The 18,561-nt window shown below is 53.0% G+C and overlaps 5 protein-coding genes across 5 annotated transcripts; 3 read left to right on the top strand and 2 right to left on the bottom strand.

The window, feature by feature from the left end:
• Positions 1-213: 213 nt before the first annotated feature.
• Positions 214-2,582, bottom strand: BGZ61DRAFT_449037 (S-adenosyl-L-methionine-dependent methyltransferase). Its single transcript, XM_046245547.1, has 9 exons — positions 2,109-2,582; positions 1,979-2,034; positions 1,788-1,925; positions 1,669-1,735; positions 1,573-1,600; positions 1,506-1,518; positions 1,022-1,448; positions 885-969; positions 214-835 (listed from the first exon to the last, which is right to left on the bottom strand). Exons 1-9 carry the CDS (start codon positions 2,556-2,558, stop codon positions 681-683), a joined length of 1,419 nt encoding a protein of 472 aa, XP_046106083.1. The 5' UTR covers positions 2,559-2,582; the 3' UTR covers positions 214-680.
• A 2,244-nt stretch (positions 2,583-4,826) lies between these two features.
• Positions 4,827-5,430, top strand: BGZ61DRAFT_211444 (uncharacterized protein). The gene is made up of 2 exons (XM_046238017.1): positions 4,827-5,345; positions 5,418-5,430. Exon 1 carries the CDS (start codon positions 5,019-5,021, stop codon positions 5,313-5,315), a length of 297 nt encoding a protein of 98 aa, XP_046106082.1. The 5' UTR covers positions 4,827-5,018; the 3' UTR covers positions 5,316-5,345; positions 5,418-5,430.
• A 3,872-nt stretch (positions 5,431-9,302) lies between these two features.
• BGZ61DRAFT_387766 (pectin lyase fold/virulence factor) lies at positions 9,303-10,857 on the top strand. Its single transcript, XM_046242766.1, has one exon. The coding sequence runs from the start codon at positions 9,562-9,564 to the stop codon at positions 10,696-10,698; it is 1,137 nt and encodes a 378-aa protein (XP_046106081.1). The 5' UTR covers positions 9,303-9,561; the 3' UTR covers positions 10,699-10,857.
• Positions 10,858-11,167: 310 nt separating this feature from the next.
• BGZ61DRAFT_349167 (Sodium/calcium exchanger protein-domain-containing protein) lies at positions 11,168-14,575 on the bottom strand (the record flags this gene model as incomplete). The annotated part of the gene is made up of 3 exons (XM_046240123.1): positions 11,168-11,596; positions 11,643-14,329; positions 14,386-14,575. The coding sequence occupies 3 exons, from the start codon at positions 14,573-14,575 to the stop codon at positions 11,168-11,170; spliced, it is 3,306 nt and encodes a 1,101-aa protein (XP_046106080.1).
• A 1,334-nt stretch (positions 14,576-15,909) lies between these two features.
• BGZ61DRAFT_587185 (P-loop containing nucleoside triphosphate hydrolase protein) lies at positions 15,910-17,771 on the top strand. Its single transcript, XM_046256473.1, has 2 exons — positions 15,910-16,393; positions 16,450-17,771. Exons 1-2 carry the CDS (start codon positions 16,159-16,161, stop codon positions 17,382-17,384), a joined length of 1,170 nt encoding a protein of 389 aa, XP_046106079.1. The 5' UTR covers positions 15,910-16,158; the 3' UTR covers positions 17,385-17,771.
• The last annotated feature ends 790 nt before the right edge of the window (positions 17,772-18,561 follow it).

The raw sequence follows: 18,561 nt of genomic DNA, 5'->3' as shown, positions 1-18,561 counted from the left end.
TGCATATCCTCGACACCCTAGAGTGAATACCCTGGTCCTCTCGCTCTGTCCGCAAGGATGGCGGCGCTGCTTCATTGCGGCTGCTGTATAGAGAGATGTTCACCTCTTGATGATCTCGACCCCGTTTGCGGTCTGCCTTCGGGCGCGCGCTCGGGGTGGGTGTCGATGGACGTCTGACAGGCGTGTTTCTTTTTTCTTTTCATTGCTGCCTGGGGCTTGCCTCGGGCGTGAGGAAGAGGTACATGGAGTGGTTAGAGTTTCGGCGAGGGGTTGTGAGATCACTGGTTTGTCCAACACGCGATGTCGAATTGCTCGTGAAAGGCACAGACCGAGTAACCGTCAGGTTCGTATCAAGTGCATGACTATCAGGATGATGATGAAGGGCATTCCATGCTGAGGTGTATCTTGGCTTGTAATAACGAACGACTAGACGAGCACCGAGTCCTTGCCTCGAAAGAATCGTCACTCGACAATCTCCTCCGACCACACATTTTGTTGCACCAGGTCCCTTCAGCCACTGCCCAAGAACGACGCAAGCCGCCCTGACAGAAACACATCGTCACATCATAAATATCGTATCGAATCGTCGGATGGGGGCAATAACATGCCGTCTTCCTAACACCAACGCCTCGTGCCTGGTTCTCCATCTCTTACCCAGGCTGCCATGCAATACCACTCGCTTACGCCGTCTCGGGCTTGCGACCGTAGACGTAGCGCACCTTCATGTAGGCGTGCATCTTGCGGTTGCGGAGGGCCTGGCGCATACCCATGAGGAAGATTTGGTACTCGTCCTTGGGCCAGTTGAGCACATTGTGCCAGAGGAGCAGGGTGTAGCCTGCATGTAGTCAGCGCCGTGAGAAGTGAGAAAGAAAGAGGAGCCTTACCTTCAATATCGTTCTCCATGGTCAACTTGACAAAGTTGCCAACCTCGGCGAGCTTGGAGTCCTTAGGCCATCCACCGACGGGGAGCTATGCGGGTGTCATGTTAGCGCAAACTCTTCACCAAAGTGGGATGACGTGCCTTGTAATTAACAACGTTGACATCCTCGAAACCGGCAGCCTTGAAGGCGCTACGCTGGTCATCAAGGATAAAGAAATTGCGGCCCGTGGCCTTACCACCGTCCGTATACAGCTTGTCCCAGGTCTTGAGGACGGGCTCGGCGTCAGTGGTGCCGTCGTCGCTGAAGAAGTGCACGTCGGCCTCGCAAGACTGGACCCAGCCGCCGGGGGCGCAGCAGCGGAAAGCCTCCTTGAAGAGGCCGTTCCAGTCCTGGATGGCGCCGAAGAGGTAGCGGATGTGGACGAAGTCGAAGGAGTTGTCCTTCCAGGTCCACGACAGCGTGGCATCGTCGACCTGGAATCGGACGTTGGGCGGGACCCATTTGGGCTGGCAGGGAGAGAGGTCGGAGCCGACAATATCGGCGGCGGGGAACTGGTCGGCAAAGTCACTAGGAGATGCGTGAGTTGAGTGTAGTTGATGACGGGTAGGTGTGAGGAGTTTCTACATTGCCCATATACCTGTGAATGGTGTTAGCCAAGCGCTTGGTATTTGGACTAGAGGTGGGAACATGCCAGATCCTGTACCAATGTCGACGACTCTCTGTTGCGCAACGGTCAGCGATACAATTCGAAGCAAGCGGATTCGTATTTGGGCCAATGCCAACGGACCTGAACATCGGGCTTGATGGGCGCGAGGAAGAGCTTGTTGTCGAGGAGGACGGTCAGGTAGTGGTGGCTAGCGCGGGCATCCAGTTAGCTGTGGTCTGGCGTGGAGAAGATCAACGCACGTAATGTCGACCGACTCCATTTGCTGCTCGTCGTTGGGAGTAAAGTACTCGGTCGGATGGCGGTCGCTGTGGAACGTGCGGCCGTGGATGGTGCGGTACTCGAGGATGCTGGCGGTTACCGAGGCGGTTGAGCTGAGGCTGGAGGAGTGTCAGTGGGCGGGTTGATGGAGCAGGAGTTGGCGATGGCTTACGCGTTGGAGCCAAGGGCTGAGTCGGCGTCGGCATCGGCATCGTCGTCGTCGTCGTCCTGAGTCGAGTTAGTTGGAGGTCTACAGCGGGCGTGCGCATCGTGTGTTGAGTGTTGTGTGTTCATTGACATACCTCGGGATCCTCGCCAGGCACAAGGTCGACTTGAGGCGGGGGCGCGGGAGTTGCGACAGCCGGTGCGGTGGTGGTTGTCGTCGTTTCCGGCTCGGTAGATGCCGCGACGGCAGGAGGCTGTTGTTGTTCGGCCATGGTGTGCGCAATGCGAAATATGCAATATGCGTGTATGTGTGGTGTCTTGGTGTAGATGACTCGGCCTTGGTGGTGATGCTGGTGGTGTGGAGGGGAGGATGCTCGGGGATGAGGAGATACAACGAGAATATTGACAGAACCAACCGACCAAACTCGCTCCTGGTTGTTTCCCCCGCCGCACCTGCATGTCTCTGACTGTAAACTGCTCTTTATTACGTTTATTGAATATGCCCCGCGTGTGCCGCAGTGGACGCCGATGCAGACGGGCGGGTTCAATGCAACCGCCGGGGTTGTCCTCTCCTCTGTATGTTGCATTCGCGTGGAGGTGGCCGTTTTTGCAGGTACAGCGAATAGATACGCACCACCTGCGATTTACGCAGGACATGTCGTCCAGCCCGATTCTCCTCTTCCGGACAAACCCCAACCGAACACCACAAGCATACGGTCACACATTAGCCAAGGTCCGCAAACGCTGCGTATGGCCGAAACCCCAAAAATCGAAAAGGCGCAATTAATCCAGCCAGCCCCTAAGTGTTAGCGCTTGAACCCTAATTTCCAGCGCATCTAGCAACTCCATAGCTTTGAGTGCATCTAGCGCTTAACGTTAATTCTCTACGTAGGTAGTCAAAGAAAAGTCCAACAATTACACTACTATCATGAACCAATCAAACCCCGCCCTATCATTGAGCACTCAGTATATATCATGGTTGATAGTTGCTCCTCCCTAGTTAGCTATCAGATCCCAGAAGGAAGCTAACGGCTAGAGTAAGTGTGATATGCTAGACAGTCTGGGTGGCCGGTGAAGGTCTATACAAACCTAGGGCACAATGGATTACCAAGTCAACGGGCATGTTGGCAAGTTGAGAATGCCAATCCCCGGCACTGCTTCTTTAATTAACCGTCGTCACTCCGAGGTCTGGCCCTATATGCCTCGTGTGTTATAGTGTTCGTTAGATGTGTGTAGCTGCAGACTGTGTCCTAACCAATTCTACGGATTTAACATGGTCCACGACTTTTCACATTTCACCCAACTGGCCAGGACCACGGGCTAATCAATCACTGATATTCCACGACGACGTCACTTCACCGTCTTCCTGCCCAACATAGCAATGCATCTTGCCATTCTTGAGTGCCTACTCGAATACCTTTCTGATCCGTCTCCCTGTATGCCTTTCTGTCCGCACATACTGATTTGATCTGACACTGGGACATTGATCCGGTCCGATTCAATCAACTGACAAATCCATTCTATAACCCGACCCCAACCCGACCCCAGCCCAACAGCTACGTAGCGGTTCCGCCCCTATAATCAGTTAAAAAAGAAAAAAAAAAGAAGTAAGAGTAAACCACATTACCAAGGACAATCAGGGTTGAAATTTCTAATTGCATATTGATAATACTCGCACCAAACAGTGGCTTCAGGCGGTCCCGCAATTCATCTAGCCTTAGTAGAGAAGCCGGACATGGACATTTGCACATAACGCAACCACATTTCTCGCATGGCATTTTCGCGGTAGGTTTAGTGAAATATAAAGGTTTTTTGATATTCAAGTGGAAGTTTAGGAAAGGAACAGGTTCCATAGCAGTGTCGAACGCGGGGTTGAGAGAATATTTATCTATTTTGTAACTTCCAAGCCTGCGCCAGCGTATTGCTTCGATGCATTACCCCTCACTTCTCTAGTTCTCCTGCGCAACTGCGCTTTGCTACGTTAGTCTGTGTTCGCCTTGCAATATGCAAGCTCTACCAATTATACTATCCGCTCACCACACAAAGGTGTCACACAACTATAGGTGGCTTCAATCGTGGCTGATGAATTGTAAATTTGTATCTTGAGCTCCAACGCTGTCCAATCACCAATGGAAATATTGGCTGCCTTGGGAGATAACAACACATGTGGCCTACATTGCATACATTGATATGCATGTACGCTTCGCCCCATTCCTTTGCCTTTTTTATGCCTCATTCTGTCTCATTGACTCATTCTGCCTTATTTCTGCCTTACTTCTTCGCCTCACTTCCTGCGCTTATTTTTCATCACACGCTCAACGGTCAAAAGTTCCAATGCGCCCAAAGAGTTCTCTCGCGTAGTGGATCAGTTGGACATCCTGCAATGTGAGCTTGAATTTTTGTCCGAGATTGAAAAGCAGGCAACGACCAGCGATGAGCTTCCTCTGCTCTCAAAAGAAGCCCCTCTGCTAGAACGAGCCCTGACTACCGCAAATGACCTCATGTCTAGTGTCTGGGACCAGTTTGGCAACTGTCAATTCTCGAAACCGGGGACCAAGGCTCGACTTCAGTGGGCACTCAAAGGCAAGGCGCACGCGGACGAACTTTTGACCGTTGTGGACCCATACTTGAGGTATACCTGGTGTTATTCAGAGACTGATTGATGTCGTCTCATATTTGAACAGTCGCTTAAGCTTTTATTCTTGGAAGATCGCAGCTGCACTCCGAGACGCCCAAAAGCTCAACTCTCTGCCGCACATTGAAGAATCATTAAATTCGAACAAGACGGGCGGTGTTGAATTTTCCTTGCCTCCGAAAACGCGTCACTTTTTGACAGGAATCCGCAGGCTTGGAATAAACATTACAACTCATGGCGGTCGTTAGATAATGCTCTCCTGGCTTAGCTCGGCCTTCATGTCTTGCTGACTCGATACGGCAACTCTTTGCATACGACGTACTTTTTGGCTGGCAATTTCAGATTGTGGGAGTGGTTTGGGGCTAAGGCCTTGCACTTCAACTTAGGAGTGCGAGTGTTTCCTCTCACTCATATGGGATTTTCAATATTGGGAGGGGGCTTCTCAGTGAAAACTATTGTGCCCGAGACCTCGGAACTCATGATGGCAAGTCAACGAGGCGATGTCTCGGCTGTGAGAGCGCTGTTTGTCTCTCAAAGAGCTAGCCCGTACGACGTAACGCCATCAAATTGCGGTCCATTGCGTGTGAGTAACGAAGGTGTCCAGGAATGGCCCATCGGCCATCGACGGACACAGACTTACATGATGACAGTTTGCTATCGAGAGCGGTTCCTTGGAGTTGGTACAATTTTTGTGCCACAATGGAGCTGATGTCAACACCACGTTTGGGACGTTTGAGATGTAAGCTTTCCCTTCAGGCAGCGACAATGCCAACCTTGCGTCAAGACTCCACTGACAATTCCATCCGGACAGGAGTCCATTAGAGTGGGCATAGAAAACCCGACAAATTGAAATTGCACGATTTTTCCTAAGGCAAGGAGCAAGGCTCGACTACCTCTGTTTCCGAGGCTGGACGCCGGTCGTGCTCCTGTTTCTGGAGTCTAGCCCAACAGTCCCACTGGAATTCTTCGAACTTCTTTCCGGTCACTCCTTCAGTGACTTTGACGTACAGGATCGTTTCGGCATAACAGCCCTGCACCGAGCTGCACGGTGGGGATCGGTCGGAGATGTACATGCCCTGCTTCAACTGGGCGCATCGCCGACTCTGACTGACAATGAGCAAAGATGGACGGCAGCGTTTTGGGCCGCCAGCGCCAACAACGTCGCCACTTTGAAAAGACTTACAGAGGGTGCTCCTTCGAACTTCATTGATCATGTTGATTTTAGGGGCTGGAGCATTTTGCATGTGGCAATCGAAGCCGGAGGCCTCGAGACGATGCGCCTCGTCCTGGAGTTAGGGGTTGATCCACACCGGACAATAATGGTTGAGTCTGAGGATAGCTGTGTCATGGAGGAACTAACTGCAACTGAATTTGCTAGAACTAAGGGTCAGGCTGCATATCGATACTTTACTCAAGCGCTACAGTTGACAGGCTATAACATTTCAGTTATCGAGGATAGCGATACGGAGTTGGTATTTTGGGATACTTAGAATAGTGTTTTACACAGTGTAGGGAGTTTTGCAGTGTTAATAGAGTTAGAGTTAAGTTAGCAGCGATTGTCTCAGGGATCTTTCTAGCGCGCAGGTCTACAAGTAACTGCAAGATGAAGAGAAAGCAATATCATGACAGAAATAAAGCAACATGTAGGCCCTGTTAATACCAAGACTTTGAAAAGGAAACATAATAATTGCTGATACACTTTAGCTGAAGCCTTCGCAAGATAAACAGTGCGCATAACATTGGGCTCATCCCGACAGTAGCGTTAACAGGGGGTCGCGGGTTGTTAAAGTTACTGCACTGGCCACGTAACTATAAACTCACCTCGCTGAAGCTTCGCCACTGCGAGAAGGATAGCCTTACGCTCTTTGCTAGCACTCACATTTGAAAGCCTGACTTGGCGATTGTATGAGTTCACTGTACCTTTGTTCCCTTCTTTGTTATTCCCTGTGAGCTGAGCTGCTACGCTCCGTACGAATCATATGCCACACAGCCTTACCATGTTACTACTAGGCTCAGGCCTAATCAAACTTAGAATATCATGCAGCAACTCCCCATTGTCAACTTCCTGTAAGGTAGGCTTTCGCGGAAATTCGTGAGAATTGCGTCCGCCTTGCCCGTACGGAGTAGTTGCTCCGTATTGCCCGGGATCTTAAAACGGCCGTTGTCGATCGGTCCGGAATCGGGACTAGTCTTGCCCTTGGTCCTGGCGTCGTGGGTGCTCCCGGCGCCGTCCGCGCTTGTTTCTGACATTACGCCATTCCCTGTAATTTCCGTCATCTCTTTCTCCCGTGGCGTAGTGATGGATATACAAGACAACCACTCATGCAAGGCAATTAGCCTACCCTAAACTCTCCATTAACTCCCCAATAACTCTTGAATATGTTTCTAATGGCCTTTCCCGATGGCTTCTGCTTCGTAATTCACACCAAGGCACCTGAAAAACCGCCACTGTGTCGACTATCAACCTTCTCCAGCGTCTCGAAAGCTTCCTGCTTGGTAGTTTCTGGGGACCTAGGGTAGTTAGACTGGCACCACGGTGGTCAATATCGGTGGGAGGTGTTCCAAGACTGAAGGGGGGCAGTGCAAAGCAACACAATTTTTAGTACCGTTGGAACACCGATTCTTTGGACTCAATGCGGTTGGACCTGGTGTTACCACACAACTAAAGTATCATCGAATTCCAGCGGTATTGTGGCCCCTCGTGCACAGAGGGGAACGAGGCGACACACCGCATCGACCTTCTTCCTGTCCATCCCTCATAGCAGCAGTTTGAGCGGTAGGTGGAACATGGCCGGTAACACCGAGTACGAGACAACTATGATGTCGTCATAATGTCTGGAGGAGCCGGGTAGTGCAGCCGAAAGCTAGTTTGGGCTCGCCGTATGGTCCAGAAACCATTGAACTGCATCGTAACTGTTGTTGACTACCACGTCTTCCACAACACCGCCATTCCAATCCGGCGAGAAATTGTCCATGAAAACAGCCAGCGGTGTGTGTCCACGGTCCCATCCGGTCTACATTCGGTCCTGCACTCGCAGACCGTCTCCAGTCGAATCGGCCGGCGCGGCCGGCAGAGCCGACGGCTCGGTGGAAGGTGTCGTCGCCATATCCCTGGTAGAAACGGGGCCGATTGACATGGAAGAGACGGAACGAGGCCAGAGTAAAATTCCGTAAGGAACGGCGGTCGAGAGACCCGTTATCCACTCAAGAGGATAATTTCGTGGGGATGTTGGCGAGTGGGCAGTTTTTGGGTTCGTCGACGATGCGGCCTCGAGGTCAACTTGCGGGATCCGAACGGATCGTGACCGCCTCGGGTGGAGTTATCCATGTTGATGAATGTCGGTGTCGGCATCGCTACTACGTAGAGTTCATGGAGTAAAGTGGGATGGTAAAGATTGAAGAGGGGCTAAAGTGACATTCTGACAACGTGAAACTAGTGCTACGGCTGCTTAATTCGCTGGAGAAAACGTAGTGTTGATTAGTTTCTTCGTTCTAAGATTGCTGGACACTTGCACCAAAGTAAAATCAACAGTAAACCACGACTTTCACTTCCGCCAAGAGCCAAATACCGCTGTTGAGGTTCAAATAACCGCCACATGTTGCCCAAAAAGCGGGACCTGGTTATCATCCAGCCGACTCCGGCTTGGCTCATCCTCTATCGCCTTGTCCAAAGTGGAACAGCCGCTGATTCGGCCACGGGGTTCTTTGACGCGTGGACCCGAAATTGGCCGGTCCTGGTCAATGAGGCTCGGGGATTTGTGTTTTGTGCTTCCCCTACTAGCCTCTCCTCAATAGACTTTCAATGCAAGTGAGCGTCCCTCTTGATCAGTTGATAGGTGGATGATTGATCTTTGGATGGTTGACGGGTGGATAAGTGATGGGGTGCGTGACGGCAATACTCCTTCCATCTAATCCGTCAATCTCATCCGTGTATTTGTTGCTTACACGGACGACATGCAAAAAGGTAGAGAGCGGTGAATCCGAACTCTGAGTGAGCCGCCCATGTGCGTGGGAGAACATGCGGTGGCCTCGCATCCGATCTGCCAAGGTTGGAGATCACTGCTACGCCAGAAACGTGCTTGGTCAAATCTGGGGGTAAACACGGACAGGGACGAAACGTCGCTTGAGGCTGAAACTGCATACACGCTGCGTAGCACAGCACAGCACGATGGTTCTTTAGCATCTGCCAAGCTGCACCGCAGAACGCCACCGCAAGCAGCCGGGCCCATCACCGCGGCCCATGAGGCTTGGAACTCCCCTAAAGTGGAAACAGCCCATGTTCGCCATGAGCTGTCGTGGAGATCTAACCACAAACCCAAGGCTTCGGTTTCAGCACCCATGGCCCACGAGCAGGGGTTGACCTTATTCCACCTTATTCGTCCACCTTAAATGATAGGGTCGAATCATTATGAAACGCCATTCCCTCCGCTCTGCCCTAGATTTCCTCCTGTGAGAAAACGGCCGTCGCCGAGAGCGGGCCCCCCGTTCGCCGGGTCGTTTTCCCACGAATCGCAACCGGCCGCCGCCCCCAAAGGGGAAACATGGGCCGGCCCTCCGCGTACCGGCTCAACAACCCACTACGGCCGCAGTCCCCTGAACTATTGTCTGTAGCCTCACTCGTGGCGCCGTCTCCAGCGAGGTGCCGCCAATGCCGTGCCAAGAATGGTTGCCCTACCGAAATGACGGCTGGCTGAAGGGTGATAGTCTTGTTGCTAACACCGGGACCTGGGTCTGGACTTGCGTGGGGAGGCGGTTCGGATGGTATATAGATGGGCTTCGGGGCGGCCTCACAAGAGAAGTTTTCCATGCTGAACCATCCCTCTTGGTCTTTACTTCTTGTTTCCACTTCTGACCGACAGCATAGGCTCTGTCTGGTCCTATAGACTTCTTTCCGCCAGCTTTGGCACGCAGTACTGAAAACACCACACCGGGTTGATCCCCCCACCACCACCACCATGAAGACGGTCCTCATCAGCTCGCTCTTGACGGCCTTCCTCCGCACCGCCGCCGCGGTCGGAGTGACTGGGTCCGCCGAGGGCTTCGCCAAGGGCGTCACGGGCGGCGGCAGCGCCACCCCCGTGTACCCGTCCACCACGGCCGAGCTCGTCTCGTACCTGGGCGACAGCTCGGCGCGCGTCATCATCCTGCAGAAGACGTTCGACTTCAGCACCTCTGAGGGCACCACCACCGAGACTGGTTGCGCTCCCTGGGGCACCGCCTCTGCCTGCCAGTTGGCCATCAACCAGAACGGCTGGTGTGACAACTACCAGGCGACGGCCAAGAAGGTCACCGTCAAGTACAACAACGCCGCCACGCTCGGCATAGTTGTCAAGAGCAACAAGTCCATTGTTGGTGTCGGCTCCAAGGGCATCATCAAGGGCAAGGGTCTCCGCATCGTCAGCGGTGCCAGCAACATCATCATCCAGAACATCCACATCACCGACCTCAACCCCAGCCTGGTATGGGGTGGCGATGGCATCACCATCAACAACTCCGACATGGTCTGGATCGACCACGTCACCACCTCGCTGATGGGCCGCCAGCATATCGTGCTCGGCACCTCGGCCAGCAACCGTATCACCATCTCCAACTGCGACATTGACGGCACCACCTCGTGGTCGCCCAACTGCGACACCTACCACTACTGGGGCGTCTACTTTGCTGGATCCAGCGATCTCGTCACCTTCAAGAACAACTACATCCACCACACCTCGGGCCGCAGCCCCAAGTTGGCTGGCAACACCCTCCTCCACGCTGTTAACAACTACTGGTATGACAACAACGGCCACGCGTTCGAGATCGACTCCGGTGCCATGGTCCTCGCCGAGGGCAACATCTTCCAGAACGTCAACACCATTGTTGAGGCCGGCGCCGCTGGCAAGCTCTTCAGCAGCCCTACCACCAGCGCCAACACTGTCTGCAAGTCCTACCTCGGCCACAACTGCGAGGTCAACGGCTTCGGCAGCTCTGGCACTCTGACCGGCAGCGACACCTCCTTCATCTCCAACTTCTCCGGCAAGAACGTTGCCGCCGCCACCACCTACACTGTCGCCAAGACTGTCAAGGATACTGCTGGCTTTGGAAACATCTAAGCGCTATGAAGGAGCGTAATTGAGTGGGGGACAGCCACTGGTCGGGACCAGTATTCATTCCATGTATTTATTACTCGCACGGCCGAGATGTAGGCCTATTTGTCAATATTAAAGTATGCCTTAACTTGATTGTCGTAATTGCAAGTGCTGAAATTGTCGACGCCATGTATTGTAATTGCCTTTATTGTTAGACATGCTAGTTGAAATTACAACTCTAAAAACAGACCTAATAAACGACCGAACCCCATGGCGTCCATCGCCAATGATACGTGAATCAACATGTAATAAACAGTCCACCCTTTGTGCTCGCTCCACCTGAGCAATTATCGGAAATATCAACCTTGATAAATATCATGCAATCCTTCATCAAGCGCGATTGTAACAGACAGTATGTATGGTGATGCAATATTAAAAACCAGACAACGCACTCCTTCAATCTCAAGTTCCTCCGCTCAACTGAATCATCGAATCACGATTGAAACGCCGGTCCCCTGGTCGATCTGCCGATCGTCTTGAAGCTCTGGTACTTGCCGTCATCGCCCATGATGTCAAATCGCTCGATTCCCATCGCGTCCGTGGTGTATCCGCTGTAGTAGTAACCAATGACAACCACCAGGTAAGTCAACATCAAAATGCTGCCCTTGAAGTAGTTGCTCTTTCCTTCGCCGTACATGTAGCTAAGCAAGAAGACGCACAGGATGACAGTAACCATATCCCATTGAGGGAAGAGAAGCGAGAACGTGTAGTTTGTGGGTTCAGCTCCAGTGGGAACACCAGGCCAGAACGCTGAGTAAAAGACCAGCGCGGGGATTTGAAGGAGGCACACCTGCAGAGCGTAGGCTGAACCAATTTCCATGGACAGCGCAATGTTTCCGTTCATGGCGAAAGAGATGGCGTTCTACACTAGTTAGCTTAGATTCACAAATGTTCGGCAGGTATCTTACCAAAAACTCGGTAGTGTTGGGGACCAGGGCGAACAGAGTAACACCCAGGAACTTTTGATCAATAGCGAAATTCTCCAAGACAACGTCCACGGTGTCGACTAGGATCTCAGCAATAATGGCATACAGGAGGGTCGCGCCGAGCAGGATGACGGAACTCTTGGCTCGGCTCCAGTTGGGCGCATCATGACCACCATGAGCATGTGCCTCAGTCGCCGGGGCATCTGTCGGTTCAGCTTCATAGGCAGGTTGGCGCGTGGGATGCTGAGGTCGAGGGGTGGCAGGGATGGCGGACGGGCGACGGGAATGACGGTCCCGAGAAGCAATGGCAACGGCAGTTGCAGTAATCTCAGCCACCTCTCGAGCCAAGAGCTTGTTGTCAGCATCACTCAGTCCGCCAAGATGAAGACCTGAGCGGGCAGACTCGCCACCGCTCGACCTGGGAGGGACAACATGGGGGGTAGTCGGACCCCCGTTGTGAGGCGCCGTGGCATGCGTAACGGTTGCACTCTGGCGGGACTCTTCGTTTTGACCGACTTGCTTCAGAATGCGCTTGTAGAGGTGAGAATCGCGAACATCGGATCCGGATGTCTCTGCTGTAGGAGCGCCGTGGGCCTGCACAGGACGAATACTAGAGGCATGCATGTGATCTTCGTGTCGCTTCTCGTCAATCTCCGCGTTCCAAATCACAGCAGCATGAGTTCGAAGGGTGAACCAGAGACCGATCATATAGGACACGAACAGCAGAGTCGCGGCCATATAACAGTATGGGCGTACGGCTTCCAGGTAGAACCGATCCGCAAGGTTAGGAGACTGGGAGAAGTAGCAACGACGGCAATCGCGGCCACTCTGATCAAGTCCAAAATCTTCGCAATCCAGGCAGTTGAGTTCGTGAGTGCCATAGATCTGGTAAAACAGGGTTGGGCCGAAAGCACCGACGACGGCAAAGAGCAGCATGGTAGACGTGACGCCGGCGGATCTGGCGTTGAAGCGTTGCGTCTTTCGCTTGAGAGCACCGAAGCACATGGAGATGCCCGGCAAGAACAGAATACCCGCAAAGATGCTGCCGACAATACTTCCTTCAACGAGCCGTCCCTTGCCCTGTGTCAAGGCAACGCAGTAGAGGAAGACTTCTACAACCGTGGCGAAAAAGGCATTGATCGCAGCACCAACGCCCATGGATGACTGGGCAGAGATGGACGCAACAGCCTGTCCGATGAAGTAGGCCAGAGGAATGATGGACAGCAGGCCAGCCATGAAAAGGAAGGATGGAGAGGTGATGTAGTTTTCCATGTGCAGCATGCCATCAAGAACAATCCAGTCGAAGATGACAAAGACGACCACAGTCATGAGGTTGATGAGGAAAATGTTGGTTCCATCGACAGTGTACTTCCAGTACTTGGAGCCCACGGCACGGTAGGTGCACAGGAGAATGGATGAGCTTGGAGCATCTTCCATGCGAGCGTACCTAATGTCGGACTCGAATGACAAGGCCAGAGGGTGCCGTCTAAGGTGCTCAAAGAGGAGGAAGGTGGTCTTGCCCATGGGGATCCAGAAGACGAGGAACCAGCAGATACCAGAGACGAGGATGAGGGAGGGCGAGATCAGGAAGTAGAAGAAGACGAAGAAGATAATTCGGCCAATGTTCCACTGTCCGCGTCCAAATAAACGTCGCTTGAGTCTGGGAGGAAGTTCGCCAGTTTCCCCACGTCTGCCGCGGCCAAGGAGGCTCTCCGTCTCGCTGGGCTCTGAATCAAGGCTCCTCCTTGACCGACCAACGATGGAGCGGTTGCGGTCGGGGCCAAAGAAGAGCCTGCCGTACTCGAGGTCTCCGCTCTGCCATTGCTCGTATTCGGAGATGCTTCTGCCTTCATCTTGGTCCTCATCCAGGTAGGCCTCGTCCTTCTCGAGGCGCACAAACTTGCCAAAGGGGTAAAACAGGTAACTGGCCAGACCCCAGAGGACAGTTCCGTACTCTTTTCCACTGGGAGCAGCAGAGAAGAGCAGACAAGTGATTGCGCCGAGTGCGGCGAGCGACGCCATCCACCAACCGAAGAGGATGGTCCAGACTAGGTTGAAGACAAGCAACCAGTTGCTCACTCTCCCACCGGGGGCCGAGTGGATATCTGCTTGGGCAAACTTTTGGATAGAACGGTCCTTCTTGTACAATGCGGGCTTCCAAACACGAATACCAAAGGGATGCGTTTGGTTGATGGCCTGTTGTCGATCTTTAAGCGTGAAGCTTTCGGCATCGCTGACCTCGCCATCGGAGTCGCAGTCGACATGATCTTCAAGGGGAAGCTCTTCGTCTTCGACATGGTCGGTTTCGTCAATGCTAGCCTCTTCGGTGTCTTCGGTGTCCTCTTCGATATCGTCTTCTTCTTCGTGACGCGAATGCACGCGGGATAGCTGGGTAGTGAGCGGAGGGCGGCGGCGGGTCCCGTATTGATGGCGCTCGGAAGCATCTTGTTCTACCTCGTGGGGCTCGTCGTCTGCGGAGAACACACTGCCACGGTGAGGCGTTGTGGACGAGGGACGGCGGGGCAGACCAGGTTTTCGCAGTCGGGTCACCGATCGAACTCGTTCAGGGCCTTTTGGGGCGCGAGAAGATTGTGAAGTTCGACCTTGGGAGCGTTCGTGGGGAGAATCGGAGGAGGGCTGGCCAGAGGTCGCGGGGCCTCCAATGGAGCCTGTCAAGTAGAAAATGTCAGCCTGGATGCGCGTACAATCTTATGGCTACACCTACCGTAGTTTCCTTCGGGCCTTCGTCGCACGGTATCAGTGGACTGGAAGCTTTCGGAGAGGCCGTCGTCATCGGTTTGCGCAGCGGACTCGGGTCGGTTGACAGGATTCCTGGTATCTGTGGGCGAAGTCGCGCTGGAGGGATCACTGGTATTGCGCGCCGTCGCCGAGCTTTCTCGCCTTGATGAATCCATGGCGGATGGCCGAGGGAGCTCGGTTGAAGTGCAAGGGCGAAGAGCGATAGCAGTCAATCAATCAGTGACGAGAATTGACGGCAGAGTGGTTAAATGGGGAGGAGGTAGACGAAGAGGCCCAGACGTTGCTGATGCCGTTAGACCTTGGTGAATGACGACGAATGGGAGAGGGAATGTCGAGCATGCCAGCGTCACGATGCAAGCTGTGAAGAATTGGCGTTGGAGGCGTTGGAGGAGCTGGAGGAGCTGGAGCCGAGCTGGGGAAACGGGCCGTTGTTTTTGATTGAGATTTGAAGTGGGCTTGGTCTGTCTTGGTCTTGGGCTTGGTCCTGGTCTTGGGCGTCAAGGCTTGCTTTCGCCGACTAGGCCGAAGCTGATGAAGGTATTGAAAACCAACAAGAGAAGGCGGCGGCGCGTGAGAAAATAAGATGCGGCTGGTCCACAGCAGGTACGGGGTACAGGAGGTCGAGACCGAGAGGGGATGCGGCTCCTGCCAAACTCTCCGCCGATGTTTACTGCACAATCTCACATGCACAGTGGCGAAGTGGCAGCCGTTTGGTGGTAGCACGCAAGCCACGGCACGTAGTAACCGGCCATGCTTGACTGGGGGATGCTATCTCTAGGATCCACCCTTGCGCAAGCTCCAGCAGCTCGTGACCCCTGCGAGCAAGGTTATTTGCACACACCTGAGTTACTCGCTCCTGTCCTCTGTAGCATTGATTATTGTCCATGATAACACCTAATCAAACAAAGTAGTTTAGGGAACAAAACTTTGAAGAGCAATTCATATTCATCCCTTGTGACGATCATTATTTATTTCCTTTATTGACTTCGATGACGTCTTACTTAATAAACGCTTTTAGTAGTACGCATGCTCTGTACATTAGTTCAACTGAGCTTTTGGTAAAGAGTTTGTACCTGTACCTCTGTGCAAATGCATCACTACCCTGCTCGCTTAGTGCCCTGTGCCGCTTTTTGCGCGTGCTCTGACGCTTGGATCAGATAACGTCATTTGGTGTCAAGAACGACGTTGTGGATTGTGTTGGCTTGTGTATCATCCCCAGCCAGCATAGCAGTGACTGCTCAAAGTATGATCCATTATGAATGTCTCGCTTCCTTCGGCGGTGGCGGCCCACTTCTCCAGACCCGGACATGTTCAGTGACGCGGTTCTGCCATGCAGTGGTGGGTGCAGTGGTAGTGCAGTGTGGAGCGGTGCAGGGCCATGATGTGACACTGCATCGTCACCTACCCTAGACCCAGCATGCACAATTCCTCGAGCCCTCGTCGGAGCCCGGCGAAACAACTCTCCGACATCCCTCCCAAATCCGTTGCCCATAGATTGGTCTGTGCGCTTTGCCTGCGGCTGACGATACAAGCTGTAGCCTTGTCATCAAGCTCCAACCTCATCGCAACCCCATCCACCAAACAAATCGACCCTCCACCATCACCAATTCCTCACTCCGTCTCCCGTCTCCCGCCTCTCGCCCCGCGCCCAGTCGCACACGATCCCGATCCTCTTCTGTCGAATCCCCAACATCACATCTCCCTCTCCCTTCGACCCCCGACGGGAGCTCCGCCCAAGATGGCGCTCGACGAGTACTACCACAACAAGATCGAGGCGATGAAACTCGAGATCCTCAAGGGTCAAGCCGCTCTCCGCCGACTCGAAGCCCAGCGCAACGACTACAACTCCCGCGTGCGACTCTTGCGAGAAGAGCTCGGCCTGCTGCAACAGCCTGGCTCCTATGTCGGTGAGGTCGTCAAGGTCATGAGCACCAAGAAGATCCTCGTCAAGGTGCACCCAGAAGGCAAATATGGTGCGTCGACTACACCCCTGCAATCCATCCCATTGCTTCATTCTAATACCCCCAAGTCGTCGATGTGTCCGACAGCGTCGACATTGCTAAGCTCACCCCCGGAAAGCGAGTTACCCTCCTGTCCGACAGCTACAAGCTCGAGAAGATGCTCCCCTCATCCGTCGACCCCCTCGTCTCCCTCATGATGGTGGAGAAGGTCCCCGACAGCACATACGACATGATTGGTGGTCTGGATCAGCAGATCAAGGAAATCAAGGAAGTCATCGAGCTTGGTCTCAAGCACCCCGAGCTTTTCGAGTCGCTTGGTATCGCACAACCTAAGGGTGTCCTGCTGTATGGCCCCCCCGGTACCGGAAAGACCCTCCTGGCGCGAGCTGTTGCCCACCACACTGCCTGTAAATTCATCCGAGTGTCGGGATCCGAGTTGGTGCAGAAGTACATTGGTGAGGGTAGCCGAATGGTGCGAGAGCTTTTCGTCATGGCCCGAGAGCACGCGCCCTCCATCATCTTCATGGATGAGATCGACAGTATTGGTTCCTCACGAGTCGAGGGCTCTTCTGGTGGCGACTCAGAAGTGCAACGAACCATGCTCGAGTTGCTGAACCAGCTCGACGGCTTCGAGCCCACCAAGAACATCAAGGTCATCATGGCCACGAATCGTCTCGACATCCTCGACCCCGCCTTGTTGCGACCTGGCCGTATCGACCGCAAGATCGAGTTTCCCCCGCCCAGCGTCGAGGCCCGAGCCGACATTCTCCGCATCCACAGCCGCAAAATGAACCTCACCCGTGGCATCAACCTGACCAAGATTGCCGAGAAGATGAACGGATGCTCCGGTGCCGAGCTCAAGGGTGTGTGTACAGAGGCTGGTATGTACGCTCTGCGTGAGCGGAGAGTCCACGTCACCCAAGAGGACTTTGAGCTCGCCACGGCCAAGATTCTCAACAAGCACGACGACAAGGAGGTGGCGCTCGGCAAGCTGTGGAAGTAAATGGGTAGACACGATGCGAAACACGACTTTGTCTTTCTTGTTGCTGCGGCCCCCGGTGCTCACGAGCGGAGGGCTCGGGTTTTCATAGAAGGGCTGGGATAGCGGAAGAGGAGTTGTAAGGATAGTAAATTGTACCAATATTCGGGCAAAGTTCCTCGTATTGGGGTACTTTTTGGTTCCATCGGTTGTGTGTTTGTTAGGTGATTCCTCTTGAGTTTCTGTTCTTGTTCACTCTGCAATCTGAGAGTTGCTGCCGGGTAGCTTCTCGACTTGCAACTAACACAGCCCCTTCAACACTGTCTTGAAACCAACCATGTCTATTGAAACCGGCCAACCTCACTTGGTGCTTCGATCCCTACTGACTAGAATATGTTTCCAACCTTCCTGATTCCTGGGCGAAAGATCCAGCATCCAAACCTTGTGTCATGTCTGACATGCACAAGTAGCTGTGTTCCCGATTTAAGGTGATTGTTAATTACAGTGTACGGAAGCCAGGCGTAAGGGTGTACGAGAAGATATGACACCATTCCCCGATGAAGTGTTTGCCAAGTACAAAATGGACTTGGATATTGTTTCTTATTTTAACCTACATCTTCCTCCCAAACTGGTCAGATGGCTCGACAGTGGACAGTTCGTTCATACTGCCTACCAATCCGGGGTTTGCACTTGTTTTCTTTTATGTATCATTTACTAAATGATTGAAGACGGAAGGGTTGAATCGAGGGCTCGCCGCAAGGCATATTGGCGAGTTACTGTATCTCCCGGCACTGGACGTGGGCAAGTGTGCCTATTGTTTACAACTATCGTATCGTTTTGGTCTATCTGATGGTATTGAATAAGTCTATAAACACAAATATTGCTTGCCTGGACTCAAGGTAGGCAGGGTCTAATGTCATATATGCGTATATTTGACCCTTGTGGGCTGTAATGTCATGTTGGAATGTTGATCAGAGAAGCTGACATACGACTTTCAGTTCTCATTGTGGCCATCACCATCAGCCAGAAGATGAAGAAGTTGTCTACAACTACACAACATGACACAGAGTCCCGTCGCATTACTCAGAGCGTTGGATCTGTGGCGAACTAGCAGAAGAGTGACATACCAAGATCCATCCAGCCAGTTCCATGACTCAAAATCGTTGATTTCCACCGCTGGCCAGACCAGACTAGTTCAGAC

This window comes from Ilyonectria robusta, assembly GCF_021365365.1.
Source record: "Ilyonectria robusta strain PMI_751 chromosome Unknown BGZ61scaffold_7, whole genome shotgun sequence".
Taxonomy (NCBI): domain Eukaryota; kingdom Fungi; phylum Ascomycota; class Sordariomycetes; order Hypocreales; family Nectriaceae; genus Ilyonectria; species Ilyonectria robusta.
The sequence above is the reverse complement of the archived record's forward strand: the minus strand, read 5'-3'. Positions and strand labels throughout refer to the sequence as shown.